This window comes from Podarcis gaigeae (assembly GCF_964106915.1).
Source record: "Podarcis gaigeae genome assembly, chromosome: 13".
In the NCBI taxonomy this organism is placed as follows: domain Eukaryota; kingdom Metazoa; phylum Chordata; class Lepidosauria; order Squamata; family Lacertidae; genus Podarcis; species Podarcis gaigeae.
Window position 1 is genome coordinate 1373048 of NC_139689.1, and position 23120 is coordinate 1396167.

The following is a 23120-nucleotide window of genomic DNA, read 5'->3' on the forward strand; positions in this document are numbered from 1 at the left end:
ATGGTCTGTGTGTGTGGTTTGGGAGCTGCACAGTCAGGGAAAAACAATGCTGTCCAGGGTTGTGAAGACTGCGGAGAGAATAATTGGGTGCACTCTTCCCACCTTGGATCAAATCTACGCTTCCTGGTGCCGTAAGAAAGCAGCAGAGATCGCGCAGGATAGTGCGCACCCCGGAAACGATCTCTTTCAGCTTCTGCCTTCTGGAAGAAGGTCCAGGGTTATAAAGACCAGGACTAGCCGCCTGAGAAACAGTTTCTATCCAAATGCAATTCTGGTTTTAAACGCAGTGTGAGATAGTCTCTGGATGCAGGTGGCACTGTGGGTTAAATCACAGAGCCTAGGACTTGCTGATCAGAAGGTCGGCGGTTCGAATCCCCGCGACGGGGTGAGCTCCCGTTGCTTGGTCCCTGCTCCTGCCCACCTAGCAGTTTGAAAGTACGTCAAGTGCAAGTAGATAAATAGGTACCGCTCTGACGGGAAGGTAAACGGCGTTTCCGTGCGCTGCTCTGGTTCGCCAGAAGCAGCTTAGTCCTGCTGGCCACATGACCTGGAAGCTGTACGCCGGCTCCCTCGGCCAGTAAAGCGATATGAGCGCCGCAACCCCAGAGTCAGTCACAACTGGACCTAATGGTCTGGGGTCCCTTTACCTTTAAGGTAGTCTCTATAGGAGTATATTGTATTTAATTATGGGGTATCAGAGTTTTTAGGGGGCTAACCAGGCTGGAAATGCAGGCTTGTTGGTTTTTGAATGTCTGATGTAGATTTTTTTCAATTTCGTTGTTCTGTATGGGACAATGACAATAAAGAGTATCGTATCATATCATATCGAAGGAGGAGCGGAGAGAAAGAAGTATGTTCAGTGGAGCAGGAAAGCAAAGCAGCAGCGCCACCTGCTAGCCAGCTCCGGGATTCGCAGCACAATGCCCTTCAATGCGCTTGAGAGCTTTCCAATTAACTCCAAGGCCCTTAGTTTGCAAACAGCGGAAAGGAAGAGGAGGAAAGCGCCGCCGTGGCTGCTAAGGGGGTGAGCTGGGGTTGCGATATCCCAAACAACCCAAGGCAATGTGTTTTCTTGCTTGTCCCTTGCAGAAGCAGCTGGAGAATTACCTCAACACTTTGCTGGAGATGAGTGTCTACCGCGACTACCATGCCATGGTGATGCCCCTTTTCTCTGCCCCCCGCCCGTGCCAGGAGGGAGGGTGCCCTGTTTTCTCTTGGGGGGCAGAGGGGCCCTTCCCCTGGGCTCTCCCTTTCCCTCTGCTCGCCTCCCGGAGCTGCGCATTCACCCGATACGCCAGTCGCCTTCTTTGTAGAAATGTGCAGGCGGAAGGGTCCTGGTAGTCATCCAGCCCAACCCCCTGAAATGTGATTCCTGGCACTGACAGATGCTTTTTTCAATTTCCTTCTCTCGGGCAGGCAGAGTTCCTGGATGTGAGTTCGCTCTCCTTCATCCCAGACCTGGGACCGAAAGGCCTGTGAGTGAAGTGGGGTCCTGGTTATGGGTCTTTGTGTGTTGCTGCCTGCCCCCTGGGCATGATCCTGCGAGGGGGAAGACAGCTTTCCTTCAGTGCCTGCAAGGACCCCTGGCAAGGGAGAGGTTTGGGGGCACCTCTGGCGTTCAGCCCAGCTGTTTGTGAGCGGGTGGTGCTGTGGTCAAACCATGGGTAGGCAAACTAAGGCCCAGGGGCCGGATCCGGCCCAATCGCCTTCTCAATCTGGCTTTCGGACAGTCCGGGAATCAGCGTGTTTTTACATGAGTAGAATATGTCCTTTTATTTAAAATGCATCTCTGGGTTATTTGTGGGGCATAGGAATTTGTTCATTCCCCCCCCCCCAAAAAAATATAGTCCGGCCCCCCACAAAGTCTCAGGGACAATAGACTGGCCCCCTGCTGAAAAAGTTTGCTGACCCCTGGTCTAAACCACTGAGCCTCTTGGACTTGCTGATCAGAAGGTCAGCAGTTTGAATCCCTGCGACGCAGTGAGCTCATGTCACTCGGTCCCTGCCCCTGCCAACCTAGCAGTTCGAAAGCACACCAGTACAAGTAGATAAATAGGTACCACTGCAGTGGGAAGGTAAATGGCGTTTCCATGCGCTCTGGCACTCGCCACAGTCCTCCGTGCGCCAGTAGTGGTTTGGTCATGCTGGTCACCTGACCTGGAAATCTGTCTGTGGACAAACGCTGCCTCTGTAACTCTCTCTGCGTCCCCTCCCTCTCTTTCTCCAGGGAGGGCATGATCCTGAAACGGTCTGGGGGCCACCGCTTGCAGGGCCTCAACTGCGCCGGGCGCCATCAGTTCTGCTATCGCTGGTCAAAGAGGTGAGTCTTCCAAGGGTGTGTATTTTTAATCTTTGTTGGAAGCCTCCCAGAGTGGCTGGGGAAACCCAGCCAGATGGGCAGGGCACAAATAATTTATTATTATTATTATTATTATTATTATTATTATTATTATTATTATTATTATATTCTCTCTCTCTCGCCCCCCTTTACACCTCTGGGACCCCTTTCCAGGTGGCTGGTGGTGAAAGACTCTTTTCTGCTCTACCTGAAGCCCGAGTCGGGCGTCATCTCCTTCGTGCTCCTCTTTGACACCGGCTTCAACATCCAGGTGGGCAAGAAGCCCACTGAGACCAAGCACGGCGTGCGCATCGACAACACCTGCAGGTCAGGACGCCTGGGTCCCGCGGCCGGGGCAGATCGGGGGGGGGGCTAGAGTCCCGTCCGAGAGAGGCAGGATCCGAGCCAAGATGAAGAAATCGCTCAAGGGTGCAGAAGGGCTTGGCTGTTTACCCGCCTCTCGGCTCAAGAGTCTCTGCCCTGCCCCTCCCAGGAATGAGCAGAAGGAGAATGGGAGAATCTCAGGATCATAGTTTGAAGGGACCCTGTGGGTCATCTAGCCCAACCCCCTGCAATGCAGGAATAATGATAATAATATTTTATATATTTTATATATTTTATATTATTTTATATATTTTATATATTTTATATTTTATATACCCTGCCCATCTGGCTGTGTTTCCCCAGCCACTCTGGGTGGCTCCCAACAGAATTATTATTTATTTATTTATTTATTTATTTATTTATTTATATATTATATATACCCTGTTCCAAGATGGCGGCACGTTCATACGCTGCGGCTCTAAGCTCCCAATACTTTACCTACTCACACACAAAACTGGTAAACATCGGGCTCACAAGAAAAATAGGGTTTTTGTGTGTAATCTCACTGTATACAAGTTGCACAAGTGACAATAAAGTATTTCAAGTTCAAGTTCAATCCGGCTGTCTTTCCCCAGCCACTCTGGGTGGCTCCCAACAGAATAATAATAATAATAATAATAATAATAATAATAATAATAATAATATCTTAGCTTTGCAATTGAGTAGATTGGAAGTCTAATACAAAGGTGGGGTGAGGGGGGTGATGGGAAAAGGAATTATCTGTGGGACTGAATGTAGGTATGCTTGAATATTCTTAAGGAATGTATGAAATGTATGTTTGTATGCTTGTATATTCGTAATATGTGTGTATTAATGCTGAATTATTTTAACAATAAAAACTTCAAATTAAAATAATAATCATAATCATAATCATAATAATTATAACACAGTGGTGCCTCGCAAGACGAAGTTAATCCGTTCCGCGAGTCTCTTCGTCTAGCGGTTTTTTTGTCTTGCGAAGCAAGCCCATTGACGGATTAGCGGATTAGCGCTATTAGCGGTTTAGCTGCTTTTAGCAGCTTAGTGGATTAGCGGCTTAGAAAAAGGGGGGGGACGGAAAAAACCCCGCAGGAACTCACAAGACATTTTCGTCTTGCAAAGCAAGCCCATAGGAAATTCGTTTTGCGAAGCGCCTCCAAAACGGAAAACCCTTTCGTCTAGCAAGTTTTTCGTCTTGCGAGGCATTCGTCTTGCGGGGCACCACTGTAATAATAATATCTCAGCTACAGCATCCGTGACAGACGGCCACCCAACCTCCGCTTAAAAAAATTCCAAGGGAGTCTTATCACCTTTTGAGGGAGTCTGTCCCACAGTTGAGCAGCTCTTTCTGTCAGAAAGTTCTTTATAATATTGAGTCGGAATCTCCTTTCTCGCAACTTGAAGCCGTGGGTTCGAGTCCTACCTTGCTTGCTCTGTCTTCCATGTGGCAGCTCTCAAGCTATTTGAAGATGCCTCTCCTATCTCTCCCAGTCTCCTCTTAGGGAACCTCCAGGTCTAGAGACAGTCTACAGTGGTGCCCCGCAAGACGAATGCCTCGCAAGACGAAAAACCCGCTAGACGAAAGGGTTTTTCGTTTTTCGAGGCGCTTCACAAGACAAATTTGCCTATGGGCTTGCTTCGCAAGACGAAAACATCTTGCGAGTTTTTTCCCTTTCCCCCCCCTTTTCCTAAGCCGCTAATAGCCGCTAAGCCGCTAATAGGGATGCTTCGCAAGATGAAAAAACCGCTAGACGAAGAGACTCGCGGAACGGATTATTTTTGTCTTGCGAGGCACCACTGTATCTCGATTCGGAGATCAGGGGTCCCCACGGGGACCGGACGGCGGTCTTCCTGCGTCCCCTTTGGCCTGACCGGCCGCCAGATTCGTACGCTGCCCTCCCCAGAGTGGCCGGGGAAACCCAGCCAGATGGGCTGGGCATAAATATTATATTATTATTATTATTATTATTATCCCCAACCCAGGTCTCTCATCCTGAAGTGCAGCAGCTACCGTCAGGCCTGCTGGTGGTGCCAGGAAATCACCGAACTGGCCGAGGGCAAGGGCAGAGATTTCCTGCGGCTCCATCGCCACCAGGGCTTTGTGCCCCCTCGCAAGGAGACCCCTGCCCGCTGGTGAGCCCTGGGGGTCCTGGGCTGGGCAGGCGGGTCCTCAGCCCCCCAAGGTCTCTCTCTCCCCCCCTCACCCTCTCTTTCTCTTTTTTTTAAATAATTTTTATTAATTTTAACATATGTATTATAATACATACCCCCAAACTTCACCACTTGTGCAGTCTTTTTAAGGAACTCCCACCAGCACCTCTGATGATTCCCCGTTTTGACCACTTCCTATGCATTTCTTAAATTCATATTGCCTTTAAATATCTTATCTAATCATCCTCCCCTTTATCCATTTTTGCAATAATTCCAATAATTCACCTCACAAAACGTCTTGCAAACATACAAACGTAGTTTGATCATCACTATTACTTTTCAAATAGTCTGTAAATTTACACCAGTCTTCGGTGAATTTCTGGCCCCGCCGGTTTCAAATCCTTCCTGTTAGTTTGTCTAATTCTGCGTAGTCCATCAATTTCATCCTCCATTCTTCTTTCGTCGGTAATTCTTCTTGCTTCCATTTTTGTGCTAATAATATTCTCGCTGCCGTCGTTGCGTATAAAAACAGTTTACATTCTTTTCTATTTATATCGCTTCCTACCATGCCCAGTAAAAATGCTTCTGGTTTCTTTATGAATGTATATTTCAACATTTTTTTCATCTCATTATATATCATTTCCCAGAAGCTTTTCAACACCCTCTCTTCTCTCTTTTTCTCCACCTTTAGGTTTGTGAACGGTGCCGGGTATTTTGCAGCGGTGGCTGACGCCGTGGCGCAGGCGAAAGAGGAGATCTTCATCACGGACTGGTGGTCAGTGCCGGGGGGGGGAGTCTTGGGTTGGGGGCCGCCCTGCCTCAGAAGGGGGGAGGTGCCTAGCTTCCCAAAGTGCCCCCCCTTCAATCTCCATATTTTTGAAGTTGTGCAACTGCCAGCAGAGATCTATGGGTGGTATACAAATGTAATTAATCATCGTAATAAATATGTTCTCCCCTTTTTTGGGGAAAAAAGATATTCTTGGTCATAAAATAAGGGGGGGGGCAGAAATGGATGCCGTGATCCCCTCCCTGCTCTTCTCTCCGCAAGGCCGGCCTGTGGGAGACCTGAGTGCGAGGTTTCTGTGCCCAGCCAGAGGGCAGCATCTAATATTATTATTTATTAAATTTGTGTTCCACCCTTCAGCTCACAGGGCAAATCACTACTCAGCTTCTAGGCTAATCCCAATTGAATGGGCAATGGGGGCAAATAATAATAATAATAATAATAATAATAATAATAATAATAATAATAATAATAATAATATTTTATTTATATCCCGCCCTCCCCAGCCGAAGCTGGGCTCAGAGCGGCTAACAACAGTAAAACAATAACAGCATTCTAAAATCAATTCGTTATAAAATCAGTTCAAATGATCCAGGGTGGGGGCCTCTTGCTTTTAAATGCAGCCAGTGCGGCCATGCTAAATGCGGGACGGAGCCCCCAGCCTCACTCCTTTTGCTCCCTGCCTTGCCGCGGGCTGGACTAGATGAGCTCCGGGGGTCCCTTCCAATGCCATGATTATTCTGTGATTTGCAGGCTCAGCCCAGAGATCTACATGAAGCGCCCGGCCCAGTCGGACGAGTGGAGGCTGGACCTCCTTTTGAAACACAAAGCGGTGAGCAGCCCCCCCCCCCCCGTCTGAGGTTTGGGGTTGGGTGGGGGCGCCTTTATTCCTTCCTTCCCCCCCCCCACATCGCGACTGCCTGATGTCTGCCTGCACCCCCTCCATCTTTCCCCCCTTGCCTCTTGAGCTGTGCGTCCTGCTTTTTCGTGGGGTTGGGCTGGATGACCGCTGGGTGTCCCCCTCTCAATTCTGCCCTTCTGCAATCCTTTCAGGAGCAGGGGGTGCGCATCTGTGTGCTGCTCTTCAAGGAGGTGGGCTTGGCCTTGGGCATCAACAGCGACTACAGCAAACGGGCCCTCATGCTGCTACACCCCAACATCAAGGTAAGGGGACCCCCCCACACACACTTTTGCACAACCGGCCAGTGCAAATTCGCACCGGGGGTTTGGCCCTCTTCCCACTGCTGTCTCTCTGTGTCTCCCAAATGGCCGTAGCCCCACAGACCCATTCTGGTTATCTCCCGCTTGGACTACTGCCATGCGCTCTATGTGGGGCTACCTTTGAAGGTGACCCGGAAACTGCAATTAATCCAGAATGTGGCAGCCAGACTGGTGACTGGGAGACCACATACCACGGGTCCTGAAAGACCTACATTGGCTTCCAGGACGTTTCCGAGCACAATTCAAAGTGTTGGTGCTGACCTTGAAAGCCCTAAACGGCCTCAAAGGCCCAGTAGACCTGAAGGAGCGTCTCCACCTCCATCATTCTGCCTGGACACTGAGGTCCAGTGCCGAGGGCCTTCTGGCAGTTCCCTCCCTGCGAGAAGTGAGGTTACAGGGAACCAGGCAGAGGGCCTTCTCGGTGATGGCGCCCGCCCTGTGCAACGCCCTCCCATCAGATGTCAAGGAAATAAACAACTATCTGACTTTTAGAAGACACCTGAAGGCAGCCCTGTTTAGGGAAGTTTTTAATGTTTGATGCATTACTGTATTTTAATATTTTGTTGGAAGCCGCCCAGAGTGGCTGGGGAAACCCACCCAGATGGGCGGGGTATAAATAATAAATTATTATTATTATTATTATTATTATTATTATTATTCGTGCCAACTGGGCAGTTCCAAGTGGCAGGCAGGCCTCCAAGGTCAGACTTGAACCCTGGTCGCTGCAATTTCCTAGTCCTCATTTAATCCACACAACAATGAAGATGATCTGGGAACCAAGCCTGGTGAGGAGCGGTTGAAGGAGCTGGGTACGTTTAGCCTGGAGAAGAGGAGACTGATAGGAGTAATAATAATAATAATAATAATAATAATAATAATAATAATTTATTTATACCCCACCCATCTGGCTGGGCTTCCCCAGCCACTCTGGGCGGCTTCCAACAAAATATTAAAATACAGTAATGCATTCAGATGTCTTCAGATATGAGAGCTGTCTTCAGGTATCTCAAGGGCATGGAAAATGGAGCAAGCTTGTTACCTGCTGCTCCAGAGGGCAGGACTTGAACCCATGGCTTCAAGTTACAACTTGGAGATTTTTAAGCAGAAGTCTGGCTGAGATTCCTGCATTGCCGGGGGTTGGACTAGATGACCCTCCGGGGTCCCTTCCAACTCTACAATCCTATTATTCTATTATTCTTTTCATTTTTGCATGACACCACAACGGCAAATCTTTTAATTGCCGGAAGTGCGACAGCAGGGATCATTCAGTTTGTAACTGAAGTTAATTTTATTGATGTTTATTTATTTATTTAGATTAATTCTTTTATTAAGAATTTCAGCATAGCAATTTATCAAAGACATATCAAAGAGTGGCTGGGGAAACTCAGCCAGATGGGTGGGGTATAAATAATAAATTATTATTATTATTATTATTATTATTATTATTATTATTATTATTAATCATCCTCATTCCCCCACCCCCTATTTTTCCCTCTCCCCCTCCCCAAGAAAATCCCACCCTCCCACCCCCTCCCAGACTCCCCTCAGCTCCTCTCTCTGGTTTTTCAGCACATGTTATTCTCCGCATATTATAAAATTGTAAAGATCCTTAAATCTGTCTATATGTTACCAAATTATTCTATTATTATAACCCTGTGAAGTCTGAGGGGCAGGGACTGGCCTCCCCCAGAAAGCTTCGCGGCCGAGGGGGTGGGATTTGAACCCTGGTGTCTCCCAGGTCTAACCCTCTAACCACTACACCACACTGCCTGGGGGCAAGAGGGTGGCTGGGTGGGCTTCCCAGACCCCCACACAGGACTGAGCCACTCCAAAATATCTCTCTGCCCCCCACCGCAGGTGATGCGCCACCCCGACCACGTCTCCTCCATCATCTTCCTGTGGGCCCACCATGAGAAACTGGTGGTGGTGGACCAGTCGGTGGCCTTTCTGGGCGGCCTGGATCTGGCCTATGGGCGCTGGGACACCCACGAGTACCGCCTGGCGGACCTGGAGGGCGACGACTGCCGGGCCCCAAAGGTAGCCTTGGGGGGTTGGGGGGTCCCTCTCCTTGCTGCCCCCTTTTTCTGCAGACCCCCAGTCTCGTTTCCCCCCTCTCAATGACTTCCTCTCCTCTCTTGGGTCTCTCTGAGCCCCCAAACGCATTGGCCAAGCACCAAATTGTCTGCAGTCGTCCCTTGTGTTATAAGCAATTATGCCCTTGGCTCATGAGCTGGGTGCAAGTTCCGCCGCTCTTTTTCCTCTGCAACTGCTGTTCTGATTCGTCTGCATTCCGTAACGTCACAGCCACACTCGGCCAATGGCTGCAAGCAGGTTCAGAGCAGGCGAATGGGTGCCACCTAGTGGTCGCCAAGCCCAGGAACGCTTCCATCGCCCTCTTTTTGCTTTCCTCTTTCGAGTTCCGCCACTCTTTTTCCTCTGCAACTGCTGTTCTGATTCGTCTGCATTCCGTGACATCACAGCCACGCTTTGCCAATGGCTGGCAGGCAAGCGGGTTCAGAGCAGGCAAATGGGCGCCACCTAGTGGCCGCGAAGCCCAGGAACGCCCTCTTTTTGCTTTTCTCTTTCTCCTTCTCATCTGTTTCTGACTCGTTCCTCCTCTCCTCCTCTTCCTCCTCCTCCTCTTGCTTTTCCTCTCCCTCTTTCTCCCCCTCCCTCCCGACAGGGACGCTGGTAGCCGCCTGCTCCCCCCGCTGACCCCCTCTCTCTCTCAGGGCGGAGGGGCTGCCCTTCCAGGGGGGGACGAAGCCCCTGTTGACCTGGCCACCAACCAGCGCCTATGGCTGGGCAAGGACTACAGCAACCTCATTGCCAAGGACTGGGTGCAGCTGGACAGGCCCTTCGAAGGTGGGTGAGGGGCTGGGGGGGAGGGGGTTGAACCCGGGTAAAGTGGGGGTGCCCCAAAACCACATTTCTCTTCCCGCCCCACCCCAAACTGGGAGTGGCCACGGGGGTCCGTCGCAGTAGGAAAAAGACAGTCGCGGAACTGAGAACTTACACAAAACAAATGGAATACCGTGGGAAATCCCCGGAACGAGAAGGAATCGGCTGGAAATATTATCTTGTAGAATTCAACCAAATAACAGAAAGCAACAAGTTTAAGGAAAAAATTAGAAAAACCTCAAATTGAGCCAAGCCTTAACGGGGTGCTGGCTACAAACCTCGTTTCACTCAACTGTTCAGCTTCCGCAGAAATCATAAACCGGAAATGATTTTAAACAAACTCAAGAACAGAGCTGAGTTTACAAAAAAGGTCTGAAAACCTAAATGGCAAGTTTGCGACTCAGCCCTATTTAAAGAAAGCCAAGCAGTGGTAATAAGGAGTTGAGGACTCGGCTGTGGAATCTCTAGTATTGCCTTTACGAAAAGGTTTTAAAAACCTACATAGCACAAATTCAAAGAAAGGAGTACATGATAAGCTGTTTTAGATTTTGAACAAACTCAAGAACATGGTCCCATGGTCTAGATGCTGATGTTAAAGACTGATTACTTCTTGTTTCAGGGATTGTCACAGTATTTCATTTGTTTTGTGTAAATTTATGGGGGTCCATTGCAGTTGTGGACTGGGTTTTTAGGCAAGAGGTCCCTCCCAGCCCTACCTGGTAGCCTTCTCCTCCTCCAGTGGATGACCATCATAGTGTCCTGAGGCAAGGAGTTCCTTTTTAAAAAATAATAATAATTTTATCAATTTAAATTACACACTTCTACAAAAAATTTACAATCTCATACTACAAAAAGAAAATTAAAGAAAAAAACAATTAAGAAAAGAGAAAAGAAGAAAATACAGGAAAAAGAAAGAAGGAAAAGCAAAATTATGTACATTAAAAAACCACCTTAATCTTCCTAATTAATACTTAATTAAACATTTAAATACAAAAGACTTCTGACAAAACGAGTCTTCCAATCATTCTCATTGTACTGTTTATACCGTCTTTATTTTTTCCACACAGTTTTATATGCTTTAATATTGTTCCTGTCCACAAACGGTACTTGTTGTGTTTACAAGTATCACTCAAGTTCTGCTAATATGGTGTGATTGGTACAATATGATCTTATATAACCCTTGAATATTCTCCATTCTCCAAATATTTTCTGGTTCAATACTCCTCTAACTCTTCCCGTCAGTTTTGCAAGGAGTTCCATGTTTCAGCTGTGCGCTGTGTTATGAATGACATTATTTTTAAAAAAATCTTCCAACATTCACCTTTGCTGGATGTCCAGTGTTAGAGGAGAGAGGGAAGAAAATTTCCTCTCTATCCTACTATGCTGTGCATATTCCCTTCCCCCCAAAACAAAGCCCCATGGTCCATCACTGGGTCTGATATGTGGGGAAGCCCCCACAGGCGGTTGTAGGGAGGGAGGAGGTGATTCTGCCAGCCTCTGCAATGTCTCCACTTTGCAATGCCCCTTAAGCCTGGCTGCTGGATCAGGGCCCCAGCCCCCTCCCCGATCCTGCTGCCTGGGGGGCTAACGGCAGGTGTGGGTCAGATTTCATTGACAGGTGCCAGACTCCGCGGATGCCATGGAGGGATGTTGGGGTAGCTGTTCACGGCCTGGCCGCCCGGGACGTAGCGCGACACTTCATCCAGCGATGGAACTTCACCAAGGTGAGTCGCGGAATCGCAGAACGGTAGAGAATCACAGAATTGTCGGCTGGGGAGGGACCCCCTGCATAGCTGTCAACCGTCCCTTATTTGGTGGGACAGTCCCTTATCCCAGCACCGTGCCCCGCTGCTGCCCCTTATTGATGATGTCCCTTAAATTTCCCGGGTTTCAAAGGAAGCAGCTCCTCTCCCTCCCTCCCTGCCAGGGAGGAGGGAGGCTCCAACTGTGTTGCTTGGCTGCGTTGCTCACCCAATAAGGAGTCTAAGAACGACTGGGGGGTGGAGCTTGCATGCCTTCTGCCGATCAAATCGGCCGTGTTGCCTGGGGACTCGCCTTTGCTCAGCGCTTCCCAGCGGAGAGGGGACGGTGGTTTTCCTTGCTGCGTCCCCTTTGCCGGGTTGCTGCGCTGTGGGAACCACCGCTTGAGGCTTCGTTTGGCTGCTGGCTGGGCTTTCTGCCTTTGGCTCGGAGGGGCTCAGAAGTTGAACATACCCATGCTTTGAAAATCCCTTATTTTGGCTGCTGATCCCTTATTTTCGAGGCTACCTTATTTTCAAACCTGTACGTTGACAGCTATGACCCCATGTTGCATTCCAAAGGCAAAGGAAGGATTGGACCCTGATTAATAAAATACACAGGAGGCTTGGCCAGAAGGACTCTGGGAGGAGGTGCGAATAATAATTCCTCTCCACCCCTCGGCCCAGGCCCCTTTTATTAACAAAAGAACTTATAGCACATTGTTCGTAAGAACCAATCAGATTTCCTCTGAGGATTTCAAAAACATGGGACAAAGTTAGATTAGAGAAATCCTTTTAACTACAAAGAAACTATTTCCCACTTGAGCATGCATGCATAGTTCAGAGTAAATAAAATAGGAATCAAGGAGGAATGCGGAATGCATTTAGCAAATCCCGGAGGTCATAAACAAGAAAGGACGGACAGGTGGTATTTACCATCTCCTTGTGAATTCTTTTCCTGGCCCTTAAGATCTCCCTAAAGATTAACAAAACTAACAAAAGCTGTTGTTGTTGTTGTTTAGTCGTTTAGTCGTGTCCGCCTCTTCGTGACCCCCTGGACCAGAGCACACCAGGCCCTCCTGTCTTCCACTGCCTCCCGCAGTTTGGTCAAACTCATGCTGGTAGCTTCGAGAACACTGTCCCACCATCTCGTCCTCGGTCGCCCCCTTCTCCTTGTGCCCTCCATCTTTCCCAACATCAGGGTCTTTTCCAGGGAGTCTTCTCTTCTCATGAGGTGGCCAAAGTCTTGGAGCCTCAGCGTCAGGATCTGTCCTTCCAGTGAGCACTCAGGGCTGATTTCCTTCCGAATGGAGAGGTTGGATCTTCTTGCAGTCCGTGGGACTCTCAAGAGTCTCCTCCAGCACCAGAATTCAAAAGCATCCATTCTTCGGAGATCAGCCTTCTTTATGGTCCGGCTCTCACTTCCATCCATCACTACTGGGATGTCAACAAAAGCTACACCAAAGCTGTCTTCTATCCTTATGGCCCAGGATGCTTGGTAAAGCAACTGGCCTGTGTCAAATGTTCTACATGATGGTCAGGCAGAGAGAAAGAAAATGACCAGTAGAGAAAATGGGCAGAGATGCAGAGGCTTGTGGGATTTGATCAGAAATTACTCTCAATGAATCAAACCCAGTCAACGCAATGCTTTTATTGCTGACACAATGGCTTGCTCCACATTTTGTAATTCCTCATAGCAATCCCACCTGACCCCCACAACGCCCCCAGGGTCATCCAGCCCAACCCCCCTGGCAGGTGAACGTCCCGCCTCCGCTGGGAAACCTCCAAGGAAGGAGAGTCCATCATCCCCTTCCAAGGGAGCCCATTCCGCTGCGCAGCAACTCTTCCACTCCAAAATTCCTCCCTGCGGCTCATTTGGAATCTCCCTTCTTGCAGTTTGGATCCTGCCCTCCGAAACTACCTTATTTTTCGCTCCATAAGACGCGCCTGACCATAAGACACACCTAGTTTTTAGAGGAGGAAAGCCCCTTTTTTGGAGTATCAGCTCACAGTTCTGCAGCTTCTTTAGGAAAGAAAAGGGAGCTGTTTCTACAGTTTCCAGACAGATAATAGTCACATATCGCTGGGGAAACAAACAGCCTCCGTCTGCAGAACATTCAACAATGGAGGCCTGGGCAAGGGGGCGGAAAGGGAGCCAGCCACCGACCACATATTTGCTCCATAAGATGCACAGACATCTCCCCGTCCTTTTTAGGAGGAAAAAAGTGTGTCTTATGGAGCGAAAAATACGGTAGCTTGCTCCGTCTTCCGTGGCGCAGCCCTTCAGGTGTTTGCAGGTGCATGTTGAGGGGAAGGGGATGTAGAGATGGTGGGGCTGAACAGCACCCCCACCCCCAGATCTGCCAGCAGAGTCAACAAATATCTCTTCTGCCCCCCCCCCAGCCAATAACCCCCCTTGCAAATACATACGATTCCAGGGTTAAGACTGTCTGAGTGCAGCAGATTTGGGACTCCACGGCCACCCCTGCTGGGCAAAGATGCTTCTGGGGGGTGTCTCCCCTCTCCTCCTGATATTCCTTCCCCCCCCCCAATTTTTTAAATTCATTTTATAACACAACGAAGCAACACAAACAGAAAAACAAACAATACAAACCAATTCTTATCCTTATTTTTTCTAAACATTGTTAGGTGGGCTTCCCAAGTCCCCCCTATCTAATTTTCACTTTACCTCATCTTTAGCAGTTTACATATATCATAATTTTTAACCATATTTTTTTATCATGCTTACTTTTACCATAAAGATCTTCACATTTTATCACTTACAAATAATACACTTTTAAAATACACTGTCTTCTACTTCTAACCCTACAGCGTATATCCGCTTCCAAAGCTATTCTAAGATTTAAATATTAACGTATTTTTTCAAATATTCTTTAAACTTCTTCTTCCACCGTCTCTTCTCTCCGGTCTCGGAGTCTCACGGTCAGTTCGGCAAGTTCCATATAGTCCATCATCTTCATCTGCCATTCTTCTATAGTTGGTAGATCTTGTTTCTTCCAATTCTTCGCTTGTAATTTTCTCGCAGCTGTTGTGGCAAACCCTCCTTCTGCTTTTCTTTCCCTCCAGACTGTGAAGCCCAAGTACAAAGGGCTGAACTACCCCTACCTGCTCCCCAAGTCCCATCGAGCGACACCCCTGCAGGTCCCGTTCGTCGTGCCCGGGGCTCAGACCGCCAACGTTCAGGTGAGAGGCTGGGTGGTGCTCTGATCCTGTTGGCAGATTTCCCATCATGGGCACCTGGTTGGTGGTAATAATAATAATAATAATAATAATAATAATAATAATAATAATAATAATAATTTACTTATTATTTATACCCCGCCCATCTGGCTGGGTTTCCCCAGCCACTCTGGGCAGCTTCCAACAAAACACTAAAATACAATAACCTATTAAACATTAAAAGCTTCCCTAAACAGGGCTGCCTTCAGATGTCTTCTAAGAGTTTGGTAGTTATTTTTCTCTTTGACATCTGGTGGGAGGGCGTTCCACAGGGCGGGCGCCACCACCGAGAAGGCCCTCTGCCTGGTTCCCTGTAACCTTGCTTCTCGCAGGGAGGGAACGCCAGAAGGCCCTCGGAGCTGGACCTCAGTGTCTGGGCAGAACGATGGGGGTGGAGATGCTCCTTCAGGTCTACTGGGCCTTTGAGGCCGTTTAGGGCTTTCAAGGTCAGCACCAACACTTTGAATTGTGCTCGGAAACGTACTGGAAGCCAATGTAGGTCTTTCAGGACTGGTGTTATGTGGTCTCTCAGTCCCCAGTCTAGCTGCCGCATTCTGGATCAGTTGTAGTTTCCAGGTCACCTTCAAAGGTAGCCCCACATAGAGCGCATTGCAGTAGTCCAAGCAGGAGACAACCAGAGCATGCACCACTCTGGCCAGACAGTCCAGGGGCAGGGAGGGTCTCATCCTGCGTACCAGATGGAGCTGGTAGACAGCTGCCCTGGACACAGAAGTGACCTGCGCCTCCAGGGACAGCTGTGAGTCCAAAATGACTCCCAGGCTGCGCACCTGGTCCTTCAGGGGCACAGTTGCCCCATTCAGGACCAGGGAGTCCCCCACACCTGCCCATTTCCTGGCAACTGCAGGGACAGGATGCTCAGATGGGCGCCCCTTTGACGTGCTCCAGCAAGATATTCTCGCAGCCCTATAGGATTTTGAGCTTGGTTTTTCATAGAGTTGGAAGGGACCCCCCAGGTCATTTAGTCCAACCCGGGCAAGACCTGTTTTGGGTTTTCAGACACAGAATGTCTGGGAATTGCGAGGGGTGCGTGGAAAGGTGAGGGCAAACAGGAAGGGCCCCAGGCCAGCCGGGCCGGGCTCAATCTTGCACCTTCTCCGGCTTGGCCTGCCCTGCATCGCAGGGCTGTCGTTCTGTGGCTGTAGGAGAGGAAATGGTTTAAAAAAAGAGCTTTTTTGGCCTCCCTCCGTTTCCTGCAGGTGTTGCGCTCTGTGGACCGCTGGTCGGCCGGCCTCCATGAACACTCGATCTACAACGCCTACCTGAGCGTCATCAAGGAGAGCGAGCATTACCTGTACATTGAGGTAGGTCTTGGGACAGGTGAGAGGCAGGGGGGAGAGACGGAGACCTCTTCATCTTCCTCTTCCTTTGGGCCCAAAGGAGAAGGATGGGGAAAATGGGAGTCAGGGGAAAAATTCAAATTTGTGGGTGGGGGCAGTAGAGGAGTGTGTCATTCCGTGATTGTGAGTTGCTTTGAGCTGCTTTTATTTTAGCATATTTTATTTTACTTTGGCAAACCTTTATCAGGCATTACAAATATAGGCCGTCATAAAACATCCACATATAAAATACATACAAATAAACTGCCATGCAAAAATATCTAACAACGAGGATTTCCATTGGAATTTCTTCCCGCTAAATAGTGGGAAGCCCAGAAAAGTAGAATTCTCTGACGAATCCAAATTGTGCGGATTTGCTAATTTTCACATATTTTGCACCATGTGGGCTGTTTTGTATATTTGTTGGAGCTTTGCAGGGCAAAGGAAGTCATGCTTTTAGCTCCTAGAAATTCTTCTCAGCTCGTTCTCCAGAAGCTGCTAAACCTTCAGCAAGCGTTGCCTACGCACTCTCAACCAGCGTTTACAGATTTTAAAACAGCTTCTTGGGAAGCTTCTCAATGCCACATTGCTTGCTGAGATGTGATTTTGACATGCACATCGCCTTGCCTTATTCATCCTACATGCAACCCAGGAACTCTCTCCGCTTTGAACTGCTTTGAAGGTGGCAACCCACCTTGGAACCATAGAGTGGGGTGCAGATGCTGGTAGGTTGTGGGTGAACATATCAGACGGCACAGCGATTCTTCAGACAGCTCTTGTTTATTCACAGGCCCAGAACAGAACTGGGCTGAAGGCTTCAGCCAACCTGCTTATATAAAGCTCAATTACAACGCAACAGTAACAATTTTCTGTAACTATCCAATCACTGAACGTCACTTTCAATTCCTCATTTGCATATGTGGACCTGAGTGGAAACTATCTACAGTATCCCCCTGCTGGCCCAGGGTGAGAACTTCAGTACATAACAGATGAGCAAGAGGGTCTCTGAGGAAGGGCAAAGTGCAGCTTTTTTTAATGCAACACATGTCCCCAGGCAGCTAAGAGGAGCCCCAGTTTTGGGACGGAAAGGCAGGGGGTTTCTGTTTGTCTTTTGCAGCATAGACACCTCTCTCTCTCTCTCTCTTCTCCCTCACCCATGCACCCTCTTTTCTTCCTGCTCCAGAACCAGTTCTTCATAAGCTGCGCAGACGGGCGTTCGGTGATCAACACCGTGGGAGACGCCATTGTTGACCGAGTGCTGCTTGCCCACAGGTCTGTCCCATCAGCCACTGTTTTGGCCCAAATTGAGATTGGCTGCAATGCCTCATTAGCAGGGGGTGGGGTAAGCACTCTGCGCATGCTCAGTGGGACACAACTCTTCCCTTTCCAGGGCTGCATTGCACACTCCAGGCCTCCGGGTTCAACTTGCCCCCTTCCCTAACTCGGCTCAGGGGCACTCCCATAAAATCAAAACACGAATGCCGGCCTGGCAAAAAAAATGTGCATTGATTTATTCCTTTTATAAATGGCTAGAGATCTGATAGATCAGTTCCAACTAGCTATAACATTGTTTGGCTTTTTTAAAAAAAGGAAAAATAGGATCAGCTGGAGAAGGGTTAAATGAATTAAGAAATATGAAGTGGATCTAATTATTGGAGCCCTTTGTTTTGATTACAGTGGCACCTTGGCTCTCAAACTTAATCCTTTCCGGAAGTCCATTCGAAAACAAGACGTGCGTTCCCATAGAAAGCAATGCAAAACAGATTAATCTGTTCCAGACTTTTAAAAACAACCCCTAAAACAGCAATTTAACATGAATTTTACTATCTAACAAGACCATTTATCCATAAAATGAAAGCAATAATCAACGTACTGTACTATAAAATAAATAAGACAGCATTGTAGATGATAAAAAATAAATTGAATTTTTCTTCATATCTGCACTGATGATAGTCATTGTTTGGATGGGGGGCTTTTATCAATCTCCGCAGTCACACAATCAGTCACTCAATCAGTAGCTGAACACAGTTTTTGTGAACACAATCCCAAAAACAAATTCCACACAGTCACAAAAACAAATTAACTGAAAAAGCCTCAAAAAACGCAAAATAAATAGCAAAAACAAAAGCACCAAACTTAATCCATTCCGGAAGTCAGTTTGATTTCCAAAATGTTCAAAAACCAGGGTGCGGCTTCTGATTGGTGCAGGCTTGCCGGAAACAGTAGCCGACACCCGCATCGGACTTCGGCTTCGGAAAAATGTTCGAAAACCGGAACACTTACTTCCGGGTTTTCGGTGTTTGCGAACGAAGGTGTTTGAGAACAAAGGTACCACTGTATAGATAATTGTAGAGTTGAAAGGGACCCCACCCCCGGGTAATCTACTCAACCCCCTGCAATGCCACCTGAATCCTGAAATGCTGTTCATGGTGGGAGCAGGTATTCCGTATTTTTCGCCCTATAGGACGCACTTTTTCCCCTCCAAAAATGAAGGGGAAATGTGTGTGCGTCCTATGGGGTGAATGCAGGCTTCAGGAAGCCATCCGCAAGTCTTGCAAGCCTGGCGGGAGGTCCCGGGGGCTCGCAAGGCTTGCGGGCAGCAGTCTGCAGCCCAAAAGCTCGGGGGACAGCGGGGAGGTGCAGCGCCGCCACCCCGCTATTCCCTGACCTGATCTGGAGGCTGACGGGGGGGAGAAGCAAGCTTGCTTCTCTCCCCCGCCAGCCCCACAAGCTCGGGGGACAGCGGGGCAAGCCGCTGCCCCACGGAGGCTAGAGAGGCTGTCCCTGAAGGCAGAAGAGGGAGACGGAGCGCTCCGTCTCCCTCTCCTAGCTTGGGGATGGCTGTGCAAACCTGGGGGGGAAATAAAAATTTTTCCCTTGATTTCCCCCCCCCCCAAAAAAAAACTAGGTGCGTCCTATGTGCCGGTGCGTCCTATAGGGCAAAAAATACGGTATTTTGTGCTTATAGTGTGGCAGCCCCTACACTCTGGAACTCCCTGCCGATTGATGTCAGCCTTCAGCTGTATACTGAATTTAAAAACATTCTTGCTTCAACAAACCTGTCCTGGATGCTTAGAAAACCAGTGTGAATTTTAACCAGCATTCAGTACTTGAACCTTTACATGTTTCAAAGTATTGCTGTTTTTATTGTTGTTTGTAAAAGGACTGTTCTTCCTGGCTTCCTTTTTCCCTAATTGATATTGACTTCTATAACAACGGTTTTGGTATGGGGGGGTGGGAAACAATTTTAAAAATGGGGGAAACCAAGCAATTCCAGAGGCAGGGGACTCGGGGGCCAGGAAGTGCTTCCGGGGGCCACAGCCACTAATCACGGTGGGGTTTTTCCCGCACTTGCAGCGAGAAGAAGCCCTTCCGGGTCTTTGTCCTGCTCCCGCTGCTGCCTGGGTTTGAGGGAGACATCGCCCAGGGCGGAGGAAACTCCATCCAGGCCATTCTGCACTTTACCTACAGGTGAGTTTGGAAAGTGGGGCTGGGGGGGTGGGAGCAGGTGCAGGACACAGCAATGGGGCTGGGGGCAAAGGCAGGGAGGCTGGCTGCGAGGGGTGCAGGATCACGTGATAATTTACCAGTTTTGCGTTGTGTGCTTTTTTGACAACCGCATTTTTGCATCCTGCAAGTATAAACCAGAGGAAGGCGGAGGGCTTGAAAAAGCACTTTGGGCACCACATCCCTTTGGGGGTGCCTGGCACATAAAGCGTCTTTAAGCTGTCGGTTTTCCTCGAGGAGCAAGATCCCCCCGAGATCTTGTGCAAGCTTCCCAGATCCCTGTGGGATCTCACACCATCTTCTCAGATTCCCACGAGATTTCGTGCAAGCATCACAGATCCCCACCAGATCTTTCAGAGCTTCCCAGACCCAGCACACTGCCCCCCTCCAAGAAAGGAAGAGAGCTTAAGAACTCTGTTTTTTCAGCAGGGCTACTTGAAAAGCGCTTTCCTGCTCTCTCTCCACCTTGTTTGGGGGCAAGGCCCGCTCAACGCTAGGTTGGGAGAGTATCGGGTCCCCCACAAACCTCTCTGGTCCCCCACAAACCTCTCTCACCCCCTAGCCATGGGGTAGCTCCAAGGATGTGGGTGTCCAGGATTTTCGGAATCCTGTGCAAGATGCGATTTTCGGAATCCCCTGTGCAAGATGCGATTTTCGGAATCCCCTGTGCAAGATGCGATTGCATTTTAGATTATCCCCCCCCCCCGCCTCTGCCATTCCCCATTTCCCCATAGATGTTGTTTCACAAGGTTTTTGCTTTGCACCCCACCCTATCTCAAGGTGTCAAGGAGGGTCCCCAAGACAGGCTGGGAAGGTCTGCCCACATCCCCCATTCTCAGCAGGCTGATATCTAGAGCTGGGGGGGGGGCAACAGGGTGGTGGGGAAGGAGGTGCATGGGGGGGGGACAGCCTAAGTGACTCCACTGTCTAATTTCCCCCTGTCCTCTTTCCCAGGACGCTCTGCCGCGGGGAGGCATCCATCGTCAGCCGGCTCAAGGCAGTCAGTAAGTGGGGAGGGGTGTGTGGCAAGGTGTGGGGAGTGTCAGTAAGTAAGTGGGGAGAGGGTGTGTGCCCCCTGCCAGCCCCAAACATACTGGGAAAACCTCAGAACTCTTCGTCTGAGACTGCATGGGGCAGGGTGTCTCTCTGCCAACCGTAGTCAGAAGAAGGACTCCTAAGGGGGCTTGTGGTTCTGCTGTGGGGCTGTGCCATGCTGCCCCTAGCTAAAAATCCCTCTCCTACAATCCCAGGTACTATCTGGGCTAAGTCATAGAATCGTGGTGGCCCCCGAGGGCCATCTGTTCCGACCCCATGCAATTCAAGAATCAGCTTCCACAGTGCCGAGGGGTGTAGCGTTCCCAAAGCAAGGAAGGATTGGACTCTGGTTCATAGAATACACACGAGGCTCTGGGAGGAGGTGTCGATAATAATTTCCTCTCCACCCCTCGGCCCAGGTCGTTTTATTCACAAAAGAACTTATAACACAGTGTTCGAAAGAACCAATCAGATTTCCTCTGAGGATTTCAAAAAAACCCACGTGGGACAAAGTCAGATCAGGGGAAGCCTCTTAACTACAAAGAACTATTTGCCATTTGAGCATGCATACATGTTTAGGCTAAATAAATAGGAACCAAGGAGGAATGCATTCAGCAAAACCCCAGAAGTCATAAACAGGCAGGAAAGGAAGGCAGTATTTGCCATCTCCTTGTGAACTCTCTTCCTGGCCCTTAAGATCTACCTAAAGATTAAACTACATCAAAGTGACCTACTATCCCTATGTACTGAGGATGCCTGAGGAAGCAACTGGCCTGTGTTTCAGAATGCTGATACGTGCCTGTCAGGCATAGAGAAAGCAAATGGCAGAGATGCAGAGGCCTGTGGGATTCAATCAGAAATTACTGTCAATGAATCAAACCCAGTCAACGCCATGCTTCCATAGCGGACACAATGCCTTGCTCCATATTTCCTAATTCCTCATAGCAATCCCACCTGACCCCCACACTCTGCACCCCTACAGAGGGGAAAGGCACTTTACACATGCTCTGAAGTGCCCCTGTTTCCGCGCTCTTTGCAAGATCCAGAGCTTACCCCCTGGAACCGGAAAGGGAAGCCCCCACAGGCCGGGCACAACGCTATCCCGCTAACCCCCACCTCTCTCCCTCTCTCCTCGAAAAGTGGGGGACGACTGGAAGAGCTACATTTCCTTCTGCGGGCTGAGGACCCACGGGGAGCTGCGGGAGAAACTCCTGACGGAGCTGGTCTACATCCACAGCAAGATGCTCATTGCGGATGACCGGCGCGTCATCATCGGTGAGGGGGGGGGCCCTGGGAACACCTCTCCCCGCAGGAGGCCACTTGCAGCATCCAGTGTGGGCTGCCCCCCCCCCCAATTTCCCTTAATGGCTTCCTTGCTTTCTCCTGCCCCAAGGCTCAGCCAACATCAACGACCGGAGTCTCCTGGGGAAGAGGGACAGTGAGCTGGCCGTCCTGGTCGAAGACACAGATCTGGTGCCGTCCGTCATGGGTGGGCAGGAGTACCAGGCGGGGAAGTTTGCCCTGAGCCTGCGCCTCGACTGCTTCCGGTGGGTGCCGGCAGGGTTGTCTTCGTCTTCTTCTTTTTTATTTTCAATGCAAAATGACAACACAAATTAGAAACATTGAATCCAAAACAAAACAGTGCAAACAAGAAAAATAAACAAAAACCCCAAAAAAACAAAAACACACATCTACAAATAAAACCATATCATCATTCTAATCTAGTCATTACATACATACATATATACATATTGCCTTCCTTCCTTTGTTCTAAGACCTCGAAATTTTTACTCTTTCAAAGTTGTTGTGTCTAACGTAGATTGTCTTTATAGTTTTTACACCATTTTTCTCTTTCTTTAACCCTGCAAAGCTTCATTCGTTACATACCGATAGGCTTACTCCAGAACAATGTTTTTTCATATACTCTTTAGCACAGGGTTGTCTTCTAGGGGTAAGGGAGGAACCGAGTCAGGGATCATGGGGCCTAGAGACCCCCCCACCCCAGTGTGGGAGTCTCAGCAGTGCAGGTGAGAAGGAACTCGGGGTCCCCATCTTCTTTGAAAGCCAGCCTGGTCAGTGGCCTTTGCTGCCTCCTGCGGCAGTGAGTTCCATAGTTAAACGAGGGGCTGTGTGAAGAAGGACTTTATCTTTCTGCATCTCCCAACGTCCACCCTCTTTAGTTGCCCACAACTTCCGCTGCAATTTTGACAGAGGGAGCAAAACTGTCCTCTCTCCAGTTTCTCCCTGCCTTGCCTCTCTTTATCGGCTGCTATCGTGTCGCCTCTTCTCTAAATTAAACCCTCCAGAACAAATAGACTGCCTGGGGCTGAAGCGGCTTTGTGTATCGCTGAACTGGGCAAACCCCCTTTTTCCTACCCTGCTGGCAGGTGCGTTTTGGGGGTGGCCTCTGACCTGGACATTCAAGACCCGCTCAGCGACCGCTTCTTCTGGGACGTCTGGCAAGCCACAGCTTCGTCCAACACCAGCATCTACGACAAGGTGTG

The 23120-nt window shown here is 49.2% G+C and overlaps 1 protein-coding gene across 2 annotated transcripts in view; it reads left to right on the forward strand.

The window, feature by feature from the left end:
• The window catches only part of PLD2 (phospholipase D2), a 45843-nt gene that overhangs the window by 21070 nt on the left and 1653 nt on the right, over nt 1–23120 (forward strand). For both annotated transcript variants that reach the window (XM_083706589.1, XM_083706588.1), the window contains exons 6-24: nt 1090–1155; nt 1417–1475; nt 2228–2320; nt 2513–2665; nt 4685–4834; nt 5544–5627; nt 6390–6468; nt 6690–6800; nt 8715–8894; nt 9590–9722; nt 11364–11482; nt 14585–14701; nt 15955–16059; nt 17258–17346; nt 19432–19545; nt 20536–20585; nt 21757–21891; nt 22010–22163; nt 23004–23115. In XM_083706589.1, the coding sequence (XP_083562715.1) occupies nt 1090–1155; nt 1417–1475; nt 2228–2320; nt 2513–2665; nt 4685–4834; nt 5544–5627; nt 6390–6468; nt 6690–6800; nt 8715–8894; nt 9590–9722; nt 11364–11482; nt 14585–14701; nt 15955–16059; nt 17258–17346; nt 19432–19545; nt 20536–20585; nt 21757–21891; nt 22010–22163; nt 23004–23115 (2103 nt within the window). The remainder of the gene's footprint in view (nt 1–1089; nt 1156–1416; nt 1476–2227; nt 2321–2512; nt 2666–4684; nt 4835–5543; nt 5628–6389; nt 6469–6689; nt 6801–8714; nt 8895–9589; nt 9723–11363; nt 11483–14584; nt 14702–15954; nt 16060–17257; nt 17347–19431; nt 19546–20535; nt 20586–21756; nt 21892–22009; nt 22164–23003; nt 23116–23120) is intronic.